General features: G+C 40.0%; 1 protein-coding gene across 1 annotated transcript in view; it reads right to left on the reverse strand.

Annotated features, from left to right (window-relative positions):
• Window positions 1–1796: 1796 nt before the first annotated feature.
• Window positions 1797–13154, reverse strand: part of DEGS2 (delta 4-desaturase, sphingolipid 2) — a 63062-nt gene continuing 51704 nt past the window's right edge. The window contains exon 3 of the mRNA XM_044661876.1: window positions 1797–1943. Coding sequence (XP_044517811.1) covers window positions 1797–1943 — 147 coding nt within the window. The remainder of the gene's footprint in view (window positions 1944–13154) is intronic.

Consider the following 13154-nt stretch of genomic DNA (forward strand, 5'->3'; position numbering starts at 1 on the left):
GAGGTGCTTCCTCTGGTCTGGCAGCTGAAAGAGCCATAAATCATAACAGGCTATTTAGAATATCAGGAGAGAAGAAACAAATATCCTGAGAAATATCAGGAGAGAAGAAACAAAGCTTACAACTTCAAAGTTTAGAGAATTCGATCATCATAGAAAGGAAATGCCTAAGGCAGCCCTGGAACCCTACGAATAGAATGTCAGTGCTAAAAGGGACCTTAGAGATTATCTGTTTAATCACTTAATCTTACAAAATGGGGAAACTTGAGATCCAAAGAGGGGAAATGACTTTCAAGGTCACACAAAGTGCTGGTAACAGTGCAGGAACCCAAGTTCCTGCCTTTGAACCCAGAGCTCTTTCCATATCGTCTTGCTGGACTTACCATGATCCTTTCCAGGGTTCCCTCACAGAGAAACTGACTTATCAGGGGACTCAATTTGCAGGAGTGGGGGTACTCCAAGAAGTAGGCTGATGTCTATGATCACCCAGTCACCCAGAAGTTGCCTGGATGGAGCCACATCCACTAAGGGCCACACATCAGAGGTAAGGGAGTGGTATGAAATGAGCAGGCACAGAGCACCCTGACCCAAATATGTCTCTCGATTTTCCATTGAGTGCCTCTTATACTGCCATCGCAACGTCATACTGGGAGCAGCTAGATGGCCCAGTACATTGAGAGCCAGGCCTAGAGATGGGAGAACCTGGATTCAAATATGGTCTCAGACATATCACTTAACCCCAATTGCCTGGTCCTTACCACTCTTCTTCCCTGGAACCAATTCTTAGTATTAATTCTAAGACAGAATGTAAGGATTTAAAAAATAATATTAAATAACTTGATTCCTTGGGGTCTCAAAAAATGCCTCTATTCAAAGGAAGATACCCTCAGGAAGCAGAGTGATAAGGTAGAAAACACTGGCAAGAGATCTGGATTATTCTGGTACTAGATCTGCCAACAGAGTGAGTTTATTTCTGGTACTTTCTTGGTTTCAGTTTCCTCATCTGAAAAATGAGACCCAGATGATCTCTAAGTCCCACTCCCCACCTCCTTCCCCTCCAATGACTCTAATAACCTATATTGGATGAATCTAACATCTCTTCCAGCTCTAATCTTCTGCCCTAGAGACCAGCTGTGGCATGTGCTCAGAAACAAGCAGCCAAAAGGCAACGGGGAATGAAAATGCTGAAGAACCAGTTCCCCTGCATGGACCTAAACTAGTTTGAAACAGAAAAATATTAATAATCTGAGAAGTGTATAAGGAGCCCCACCTCCAAGGAAAGTTAATCATCTCCCTCCTTCTCCTCTCTGCTACCTTCAGGATGACAGATCACAGGATTTAGAGCTAGAAGGAATCTTAGAGCTCATCTAAGTCTAACTTTCTCAGACCAATTCCAGTCCAGAAAAGTGAATGGATTTGCCCAAGGTACAATAAGAGTAGCATCCAGATCCCCTGACTCAAAACCAAAATTCATCGCTGCTATGTCAGTACAAATGAAGAATTCCATCTTTCTGCTTTCCTGTTTCTCATGACTGAAGCAAAAAAATCCAGCAGGTCACGGCCCTTGGCCCCCTACTGAGAGTATAATGGGAGCTTCCTGGAGGCAGGACAGCCATAGGTGGGTTTTGCTGTTTCTGCTCTATTTAAATGAGGACATGTTCCAATATCTTGGCCATTTTCAAAAACCAACTCAGGTTCTCCGTTCATGTTGAAGACTTCTAGGCCAACGTTTTTTCCCTAGGCAATTTAGTTCTCCAAACTTGGTCCAAGTTGGCCCCAACAATTGAATGGAAGGCAGATTAGAAGGTTGTCAAGGCCTTCTTGTAGGTCCTCTTCACCCTGGAGGAAGGCCCCATGGAGTCATCGAAGACAAAGTCCCATAAAACTTGGACCCAGGAATGGTGCTGAGGGAGATTATCATAATACTCGGGAGCAATTTTCCGCACCTAGAAAGAAGAGAGAATCAGTCAGAGCCATCGAATGAGCGAGCACAAAGGAATCTAGAGACCATAGGATTTCAAGCTAAAAAGTCTTTTCTGATCATTGTTATTGTTATTGTCAGTCAAGGTGGCATCAATCTCATCCCAGATTAATGATTATAACATAATCCAGACCATCATTTTATTGATGAGACCCAAGGCCACACACAGCCAGTAGTACAAGTCTCCTGACTTTTATTCTGCTATCATTTCTGCTTCTGTCTCCCCCAACTGACTTCTGAGATATTCACGGTTTCTCAGGAGAACCTTTGTTTCCTCATCTATAAAATGGGGCAATGGCATAAGGGAAAAATGTTTAAAATCTTAAAGCACTCTAGAAATACCAACTGCTGTCATTATTATAGTTTACACTTTGAACTTCAATACAAGGGCACATCATGTATGAAAGGGAGACTTGGAGTGAACCATTCCTCCCTATGCCCAGGTCCCTAGTGCTGTCTGTCATTCAGTTGTTTTTCAGTTGTGTCTGACACTATAACACCATTAGGGTTTCTTGGCAAAGATACTGGAGTGGTTTGCTATTTCCTTCTGCAGCTTATCTTATAGACAAGGAACTGAGGCAAACAGTTAAGTGACTTGCCCTGAGTCACACAACTAATGTCTGAGGATGGATTGGAACTGATGAAGAAAAGTCTTCCTGATTCTAAGCTTCATACTCTATCTACTGTGCTGCCTAGCAGGCCCCTCATACCACTGAGGAAATAACAGATTCTAAAGCCAAAAGGCTATAAAGATGCTGTCCAGCCCCTTCCCTTTACCTGTCCAAGGTCTCATGGTTAGATGCCAACCAAGCTAGGGCTAGAACCCAGGTTCCTTAATTCCTAGTCCAAAGTCATCCAATGAAATGTGAGAATTTGTTTTTTTTATACTGGATTCAGTCCTATATATCAGAGAGCATTACTGTGTATTCCTGTGACTGGGATCTGGGTCAGAGACACCATCTCTGCTCCTTTTTACATTTTCTTTGTCCTTGAGATCTCAAAGGATGCCTTCCTTTTTAATAGAATCTAACCAAGAAATGAAGGTGACAAGGGCTCTTTTCCTGAGGAGGTGCAAAACCTTACCTGTCAATTTGGAAGAGCTGAGAGACTGATTGGCCATCTCTTAATTAGCCGTCACCAATTAAAGATGTTTTGGAATGTTCAAAGGAAGATAGGAAGGGTTAAATAATGAGCTTCCCCAAATGTATATATGCATATATTCCTGGGCCAGGAGTTTCTGTTTGCCTTATGATGGTTGAAAGAATCATTTGACCCCAATGAGGATGTCTTGATGAGTCAATTATTAAATTATTTAGTGCATAAGCAAAACACATGACTTTTAAAGGAGGATGGGATGGGTGGTTGGAATTTGAAAGAGGTCTTCAAGTATTTCAGAGTCTAGTCTATGAAATGAGGATTAGATTTGTCCTGCTTGGTCCTAGAGGGCAAAACAATGGGCAATGAGTAGAAGTGCAAAAAGATTTAATGTAACAGACAGAGCTATACCCAAAGTAGGATGGCCTGCCTTGGGACAAAGCAGGTTCTATCACTAGAAGTCATGGAAGCTGGGCTTCTCAAGGACAATGTAGAGAGAATTCCTGTTCAGAAATAGATTGGGCAGGATGACCTCTGAGGTCCATCTCACCTCTGAAATCCTAATTCTTTATGTACTTTACCTCAACCTACCTATCTCAAGGAAAAATGATTGATCTGCAACATTTGTTCACTTCTTACAGTCATTTCCAACTTTTCATGATCCCATTTTGGGTTTTCTTGGCAAAGATACTGGAGTGGCTTTCCATTTCCTTCTCCAGCTCATTTTTCAGAGGAGGAAACTGAGGCAGAGTTAAATAACTTACCCAAGGCCACACAGCTAATAAGCGTCTGACCATGTTTTTAAGGCCCTATTAGGGCCCATGTAGTAGAGCAGAATGAGCACTTTGTAGTCAGAGTGCTTCCTTGGGTTTAAATCCCACCTCTGATGATGGCCAACCTATACAACCTAGGACAAGTCACTTAATCTCCCTGGGCCTCAGTTTCCCCATATGTCACTTAAGGGGATTGGACTAGATGGCCTCTGAAATCCCTTCTAGCTCTAGCTCTAGCTCTGTAAGTCCATGGGCCCTCACCCAAGGGTTTTGTGCTTCAAGCTTGAACTCTGAATCAGAAAGGATTGGTATACTCATCCTTCCTTTTCTGTGCTTTTTAGAATCCAAGAGGCTGTTGCCGTTTCCTCCACCAATCAGTGTACAGAGTGATCTCCAAGGGAAGTGATATATCCAAGTGATCCCTAAGTCATTTACCCAAGCCTGACTCGGTAGCAACAAGAACCTTTAATTTGCATTGCATTTAGTGTATTCTATTGTCATATGGGGACAGCTGGGTGGCAAAGCAGATAGAGTGAATAAAATGAGCTGGAGAAGAAAATGGCAGACCATTCCCAGTATCTTTCCTCAGAAAAAAAACAAAGGCGGTCACAAACAGGCAGACATTACAGAAAATGACTAAACAACACTTCCGAGGGTTCTCAGTCACGCACAGGAATGGCCAGACCTTAAACACCATTTCCCTTCTTTCATGCCCATTTCACTCCTTCCTTTTATCTAAATTTTCTCAAATGGCCAGAATTCCTAATTATGGGATTAATAATCTGACTACTCGTCAAGGATATTATAGAGTGTGGAAGGGGCAAGCTGTGTAGGACCTTCGGCAAGTCATTTTACATCTAGGGGCCTCAAGCTCCTCATCAGTAAAATGAAAGGACCTTTGAGGTGCCTTTCCAGCTTAAAATCCAGAATGGTAGCTAAACTCCCTTTAACTAAGAACATTTTGCAAAACCATTGCAGATTTAAGCCTCTCCCAATCTTACCCTCCCTGGGAGGATTCCCAAGAGCTACCTTTTCTCCCTGGCCACAGGGGAAAATGGGAATGAGGTCCAGGAGTCAAGGATAGAATCAGGATCCAAAAGTTCACTTGTTCCTTCCTGTGGCTCTAATCTTTTCTGTGCTTTCACCACATGTGTCTCAGTAGAGGAACCAAAGCAGCTCCCTGGAGTCATTGCTCCTGTCTTAGGGAGCTAACTTTTTATTGGACGGCTGGAATTAAACTCAGCTGGAAGGGAATTTGAAAGGAAAATTCTGCGTTCTATAGAACACAGAATTTCCTAACTACTGGAAGGAGACTTAAGAGTTCATCTAAAGCCACACAGTAGTCATCTTGGTTAGGACTCTCCCTTCCCTCCCACTTTAGCATTTCCCTTAGGGCTAGTCACAGAATAATAAATATTTCACAGATAAAAGAAAATCTATGAGCTGGAAACAAAAAACAAACTGCTTAAGACCAACTTCCTCGTTTTGCAGATGAGGACACTGGAGTCCAAAGAAGGGAATGTGACTCTCCCAAAACATTAGGCAAAATTTCTTACCTATCCTTATAAATGAGATGGAGAGATTAGGGTTGGATGATGCTAGAGCATCAGAGAGCAGACTCTCAGGGTTGCAAGGAATCCTAGAGGCTTAGTTTATTCATAGGAAAAGCTGATTCTAGTAGTCCCTACCTTGGCAGGACTCCTTCCCCACTTTATAATGTCCTTGACAAATAGTCAGATTACTAATTCCATAATTAGGAATTCTGGCCATTTGAGAAAATTCAGATAAAACGAAGATGGAATGAGATAGGCATGCTTTCATGGAGCAGCATCTAAAGTCTGATCATTCCTGTGTATGACTGAGAACAGCAGTCACTAAAGCTGAGAAGGATGAGGAACTGGGAGAACATGGAAGGAGGCAGGGTTTGAGGTGAAGAAAACTGTGAGCCAGGAACTAAATTTATTGAGTTGGAGGAAGAGTGAGCTGGCACCATTAGTGAAAAGAGTAAGAATCTGTACTTGGGGTGCAATGAACTTCTAAGGGAGAAAGGTAGCTGTTGAGTGATGGAGGATAAAAAGTGTCAACAATGTGCAAACCAACTCTTCTTCCTTGCCCTATATGTCAGGAATGAAGAGAAAGAAGGCAGTCTTTAGAAGTGTGAACCAGGTGACAACTAGGTGGCTCAGTGGGTTGAGAGACAGGTCAAGAGACAGGAGGTCCTGGGTTCAAATGTGGCCTCAGACACTTCCTAGCTGTGTGACCTTGGGCAAGTCATTTAACTCCCATTGCCTAGCCCCCCCTCTTCTGCCTTAGAACTGATACTTAGTATCAGTTTGGGGGTTTGGGGTTTTTTTTTAAAGTATGCACCAGAAGAAAGTAGACAAACTGAAAATGGGATTGATAATTACAAAGGAAGATTCCACAGGGCACAGTGAAAAAAAGAAACCAGAAGAAAATGAAAGCCTGGGAATGGCAGAGATTTCATTTATTCCTGGGAGAAGCTAATGCTAGCTCACTTCCTTCTTCCTGAGAGTTATGCCTCCCTGAATGCTGGCCCAGATGACTAAGGAATTTTGTCTGTAAAATCACATTGCTGACTAGTTGGGCTTGCAGTCCACAAATCTTTTTTAAATAAATCATTGTTTGGTCAAACCTCCTCATCTTGTTCTTATAACATTTTTTTAATCCAATTGTAAGATTTTACATTTATCCTTTGTTAATTTGATCTTATTAGATATACCTCCATGCACAATCTAGCCTCTGATAATCCTGGATCCTGACTCTATCATCCATTGTGTTAACTATCCATCCCACCTTGATGTCTGCCACCTGCAAATTGGATGATGCTGTTTTGGCATTTACCCAAGTCTAGGTATGTTCCATCTGGTCAATATCCTTTGTAAAATATGATGCCCACAAGTGAAGCCCAATACTCCAAATTCAATCTGATCAAGTCAGAGGACTTCTTCTGAACTAACAATTTCATCAATCTGAACTCTAGATTTTTATTAGCACAAGCTAAGATTACATTCATTTTTCTGGCTGCCACATTGCCCTGTTGATTCAGCATGCATTTTTCAGGCCACTAAAATCCCTATCTTCTTCATATAAGCTCTATCATCCAACCATGGTGGGGTTGGAACTGGTAGAATGAATGCTAATAGCTCAATGTCCACCTGGAAAGAAAACACTAGCTAGAAAACACCAAAGGTTAGATATTCAAGATTTTTATCAATGACTTAGATAAAGGCATAAATGGTCCAAAGCTAAAATGGGTAACTAATGTATTAGATGACAGAATTGTGAGCAAAAAAAAAAAAAAAAAGATTTAAATCCGTTAAAACTGATTTACAGTTTTTTAAAAATCAATAAGGTGTGGGAGGTGTTAGATGATACCTTGTTGTGGATGTTATAGAGGACATTCTAGTAGGTGTTGGCATAAATTACTTTTAAGATCTCTTGGGATACTAAGATTCTATGAGTACAAGATGGCAAAGACATGTCCACAAGTAAGTTTAGAATAATTATTATTACTACTTAATACTAATGACTCAATGTCATTAATTAATACTAATGACTCAATGTCAGCATGAAGAGAAACTTCTAGAACCTACTACAGTTCTGTCGCCTCTTTGGGACTTTCCTGCCCAAGCTATGAATTTTTAATCATGTATCACTATTCTTGGAAATCCCCACCCCAGCCTCATCTAGAGGAGGGGTGGGGAGCAGAATGTCCTGGTAATCCACAGGCTTGATAATAAAACCAGTCTGCCCAGGACTATAGTCTGCATTCTAGCTTGTCATCCATCTCTGATGGCTCCAGGATGGTAAATGAGGGCCCTGAAATGAGCTAATTTGGGGAAATTGGCACTAAGTCAACTAACCACTCTTTCTCTCTCCTAGACCCAGATTACATTCTCTAACCAAAGGAGTTCCTAAGGGTTCTGCCCAGAGCCCTCTTCTCTTCTCCCTTCCCTGGTGATCTCATCAGCTCCCATGGATTTAATTACCATCTCTATGCTGATAATTCTCAAATCTACTTTTCCGGCCCCAGACTCTGCTGATCTCCAATCTCCCATCACCAACTGCCTTTCAGATATCTCAAACTAGATGTCAAGTAGATATCTTAAACTCAATAATTCCAAAATGGAACTTATTGTCTTTCTCCTTAAAATTTCCCCCTCTCTTGTTGATCAGTCATTTCAGCCTCCTCCAAGTCTTCATAACCTCATTTGGGGTTTTGTTTGCCAAAGATACTAGAATGATTTGACATTTCCTTCTTTAGCTCATTTTATAGATGAGCAACTGAGGCAAACAATGTTGTGACTTGCCCAGAATTAGAGAGTTAGTGTCAGATGCCAGACTTGAACTTGGGAAGATGAGTCTTTTTGTCTTCAGGCCAGGCACTCTAGCCAAGAGCCACCTCTTACCTTCTCTATTACAACAGAGAATGACACCATATTCCCAGTCCCTCAGGCTTGAAATCTAGGAATCATCCTACATTCCTCACTATCTCTTACCCCTCATACCTTTGCTACATCTCTCAACTATAAAGGGAATCAATGAAAAAAAAAATGTGAAGGAAAGTGGCCCAGCAGTACTAGATCTCAAACTGTATTACAAAGCAGTAATCATCAAAACAATCTGGTACTAAGAAATAAAGTGATCAATGGAATAGATTAGTTACAAAATACCAGTAATAAATGACCATAGTCATTAGTGCTTGATAAATCAAAAGTTCCAAGCTTTTAGGACAAAAATTCAACTATTTAACAAAATATGTTGGAAAATTTGGAAAATGATATGGCAGAGACTGTGGATAGACCATTTCACACTATATTCCAAGATAAGATTAATATGGGTATATGATTTAGACATGAAGCATGATACCAAAAGCAAATTGGAGGATCATGAAATTATTTACATTTATGTTATATTTATGGAGAAGAGAAGAATTTATTGCCAAATGAGGAATAAAGAGGATGTAACATGGAAAATTTTGATTACATTAAATTGGAAAAACGGTTTTGTACAAATAAAACCAATGCAACCAAAATCAGAAGAAGGAAAGCAGAAAGTGGGAGAAATTTTTTTTTACAAATATCTCGGACAAAGGTTTTATTTCTCATAAATATAAGGAACCAAGTCAAATTTATAAAAATATGTCATTCTCCAATGAATAAGTTTGATTAAAAGATATGAAGGGGCAGTTTTAGATAAAGAAATCAAAAACATCTATAGTCATATGAAAAAATACTCTAAATTACTATTGATTAGAGAAATGTAAATTAAAACAAGTCTAAGGTACCACCTCACACTTATCAGATTGGCTATTTTGACAGAAAAAGAAAATTGTGAATATTGGAGAGGATGCAGGAAAATTGGAGCACTAACGCATTGTTGGCTGAGTTGAGGTCTAATCCAACCATTCTGGAGATTGAATTTTTTAAAAGGTGGGGGAGGGGAAGAATCTATTTGTAGCACCTATATTGGTGGTAGCAAAGAACTGGAAATTGAGGGATTTCTATCAATTGGAGAATGGTTGAACAAGTTGTGGTATATGATTGTGCTATAAGAAATGACAAGTAGAATGATGTTGGAAAAAACTGAAAAGGCTTATGTGAACTGACACAAAGTGAAGTGAGCAGAACCAAAAGAACATTGTACACAACGACAGGAATATTTTTTGATGAACAACTGTGAATGACCTAGTTCTTCTCAGCAATTCAGTGATCAAAGACAATCCTAGAAACATGATAAAAAATGCCAAATGTCTCCAGAGAAAGAATTGATGGAGTCTGAACGCAGACTAAAATATATCCTATTTCACTTTCTTCCTTCCTTTTTTTTTGATTGAGATCTCTTTTACAAAATAACCAATATGAAAAAATGTTTTACATGATTGCACATGTAAAATCTACATCAGATTGCTATCCATCTCAGGGAAAGGGAAGGGGATGGAGGAAATGAGGACGGAAGAGTAAGAAGAAGATATTGTAGAACTCAAATTTTTTAAATGAATGTTTAAAAATTTGTTTTTACCTTTAATTGGAGGAAAATGAAATATATTTTTTTAATCATTTCTTTTGAATAAGGCTGTGAAGACTAATTGGTCCTAAGACTTACAGCTGACTACCAAAGACTTCATTTTAAAGCTCAGACCTAAGAGCCAAAAGTCCTGGTTCTACTTCTTACTAAGCTATTAATTTCTTGTATGACCTTGAGCAAGTTTCCTCTTTTTCTGGGCCTTCTTCATCTGTAAAATGGGGCTAGCAGTCACTACCCTGTTATGCCGCCACAGGACTCTTGTGAAGATGAAATGAGATAGGACCTATAAAAGTGTGAACCCGAAGGATAAATTATTCTTGCAATTACCATCATGTTATTTTGTCTATTTATATCCTTTTTGTGAACTGCTAGAGGCATCAGGATGGTGAGGGCTTGCCATCTTGGAAGACTAATCTTAAATATCTGAATTTAAACCAGCCACCAAACAAAAATGATAAATATCATAGATCTCTAAAAGAAATTTCTGCTCTGGGAGATAAGGAGAGAAATATATGCCAGTGGCTTCAGTTGTTCCAGAGATTGGCCCTCATCCCAGTACTCTGTTCCTTAAAGTACAGATGTTTACATGAGAAGGCTTTGTACATTTACCCAGCTAACCCTGCCAAAAAATTTTCTAGAAATTTCTCCCCACTCCTACCCAACTTAAAACTCCACCCTGTAAACAAACAAAAGATCCACAGTCTTCAGCTGAGCAAGTCAGAAAGGAAGCTTTCAAATGTGGCTAAGCTTTGGTTGAGTTTGAAGCCCAGCTCCATAGGCTGGAAATTATACCTTAGTATATAAAGCATCCTATCAGTCTGGGACAGGTAGTGGGAAGGAGAAGGTGGGAAAGAGAGGGAGAATCATCAGAAAGGAGAAGTGCTACTGTTAAAATAAGCGACATCCTCTTCTCAGACAAGTTGGGCTTGTCTGAGAGTCAAGCAATACAGAGGGATGGAGTATCATTACCCATCTCCCAATTACCTGTAAGAATCTCAGAACCATAGAACATGGAATGTGAGAACTAGAAGGTACCAAACCACAGTGTAGGGTATTTCTTTTCTGCCCATGGGTTCTCTTTTCCTATAAGAAAGTGAGATTACATACAAATTCCATAAATTTCCTCAGCTTCATATCAGAGAAGAAGAGAATTATAGGGCTTGGCTCTGAGGTACCTAGAAGCAGGATGGTTCAGTGGAAAAAACATTGGGGTCAACTCACAACTCTGCCACTTATAATAACACTTTAGGACGTTAGCATTTTATAGCAGATTGCCTAATGGAGGGTTTATTAAAAGACATACTTAAGATGCATTGGAACAGTGGGAAAGTTTAGAAGAGTGATCTCATAAACAGTGTTGGAACTTTTCCAAAGAATCTCCTTGTTTTCTTTCCTTGAGAATCAGGGAAGCCTTCATTTAGCTGACCACAAAGCTATCTATTAGATATATAGCTTAGACAGCACAAAATCATATTGAATGAATTTCTAATTCTGAAACCTAGCGTTGCCCAGGATTAAACCAATATTCAAAGAATCAAGGCTCACAGAAACTATGGAAGGTCAACCTATAATTTCTAAACTAAACTTGGTAGAGCACAGTACACTATAAGTTCTCATTGCCTAGTAAATTAATCTGTTGATGAAGACACCTAATTCCCCAATTTTAATCTTTGGTACAGCTATTTAACTTGTCTATGTAGAGAGTTACTGACCTGAAGTCAGGAAAACTCATCTTCCTGAGTTCAAATCTGGCCTCAGATACTTATAGCTATGTGATCCTGGACAAGTCACTTAACCCTGTTAGCCTCAGTTTCTCATCTGTAAAATGAACTGGAGAAGGAAATGGCAAACTACTCTAATAAGAAAGAAAACCCTAAAAGGGGACAGACACAATAAGTCAAATTCAAATGAAAATAACTAAACAACAAACACCTTAGTTTTCTCATCTGTAAAATGAGAAAGTTAAACTAGATGGTCTCTGAGGACCCTTCTAGTTCTAAAGCCAACAGCCATTTTTGTCAGTTAGCAGCAGCTTAGTTGTGTATTCTGGTCTCCCTAACCTGGGCCTGTCTCTCTTTCAACCCAGTGTGTATACCCACATTTAGATTATATTTTAACATCCCTGGTGCCCATCTTTTTACACTTCCAAAGTGTAGAGATAGAGTTTCTCTCATACTCCTGTTTCTTATTTAAAGAAGAATATCTCTTTCCCTCTCTCTTTTTCACCTTCCCTCACTCCCAAGGGATTCAAAAACTCTTTTTTCTGCCTAACCAACCCAGGTCAACAAGACCAGGATTTTTATTATTCTGCTTTATTCCCAGAGGTCCTTTCAGTTCAGTTTGGGTATTCCCTATCTGTTCGTGTGTTCTCCCTCCCATGAACTTTATGGTCTCTGCAGGTCCATTTTGGGCAAAGACCTTCTCTTCCTGGCTGACTTTTGGGATTTACTATTAGAGGTTTTTAAAGCTGAGACTATGTGAAAGGTAGGTAGTTATTTGGTTGAGCTGATTTTCATTTGAATGACTAATGGTCAGTGCCCTTGTCCATGTGCTAAAATGGTTCTAACATGATCATGTCATTTATTTTAATCTATTTTTAATAAATTTATGCTTTGGGGAGCAGCTAAGTGGTTCGGTGGATTGAGAGTCAGGCCTGGAGATGGAAGGTCCTGGGTTCAAATCTGGCCTCACACCCTAATTGTATGACCCTGGGCAAGTCACTTAATCCCCATTGCTTAAGCCTTACCACTCTTCTGCCTTGGAACCAGTACACAGTATTGATTCTAAGATGAAAGGTAAAAAGTTTTTCGAAAAGCTGTGCTTCTGTTTTCAAAAATAGACCTGTGAGAGGAGGTACAATTGGTAACAAATGGCCAAAAGATTTGAAGAAATTTGTAAAAGAAATATATCCATGAGAAGAAACATAGCAAAGGTCTTTGCCTTTCTAATGTAGGTTTACCTATCTAAAATGTAGATAAGCACACTTGAGTCACCTACTTATAAGGCCATTTGTGAGGGAAATGCTTGAAATCTCCTGAGAAAGGGTGGTAGTTGGGGAGAGGGTCCCAGCTGCATCAGCCAAACAGTCCATACACACTGGGCATGGATCACTTCTTGGCCATTTGGCTAAGATCAAGTGTAAGCCCACATCTCCAGTCTGGAAACTAGAAACAACAGGCCTGGCTCCCAGCACAATCTCCACAGCTGACATGAGGCAGGGCAGGACCCCAAGGAACCTACAACAAATCCAGTTCCAAGCT

The sequence above is a fragment of the Gracilinanus agilis genome, chromosome 2, assembly GCF_016433145.1.
Source record: "Gracilinanus agilis isolate LMUSP501 chromosome 2, AgileGrace, whole genome shotgun sequence".
Lineage (NCBI taxonomy): Eukaryota > Metazoa > Chordata > Mammalia > Didelphimorphia > Didelphidae > Gracilinanus > Gracilinanus agilis.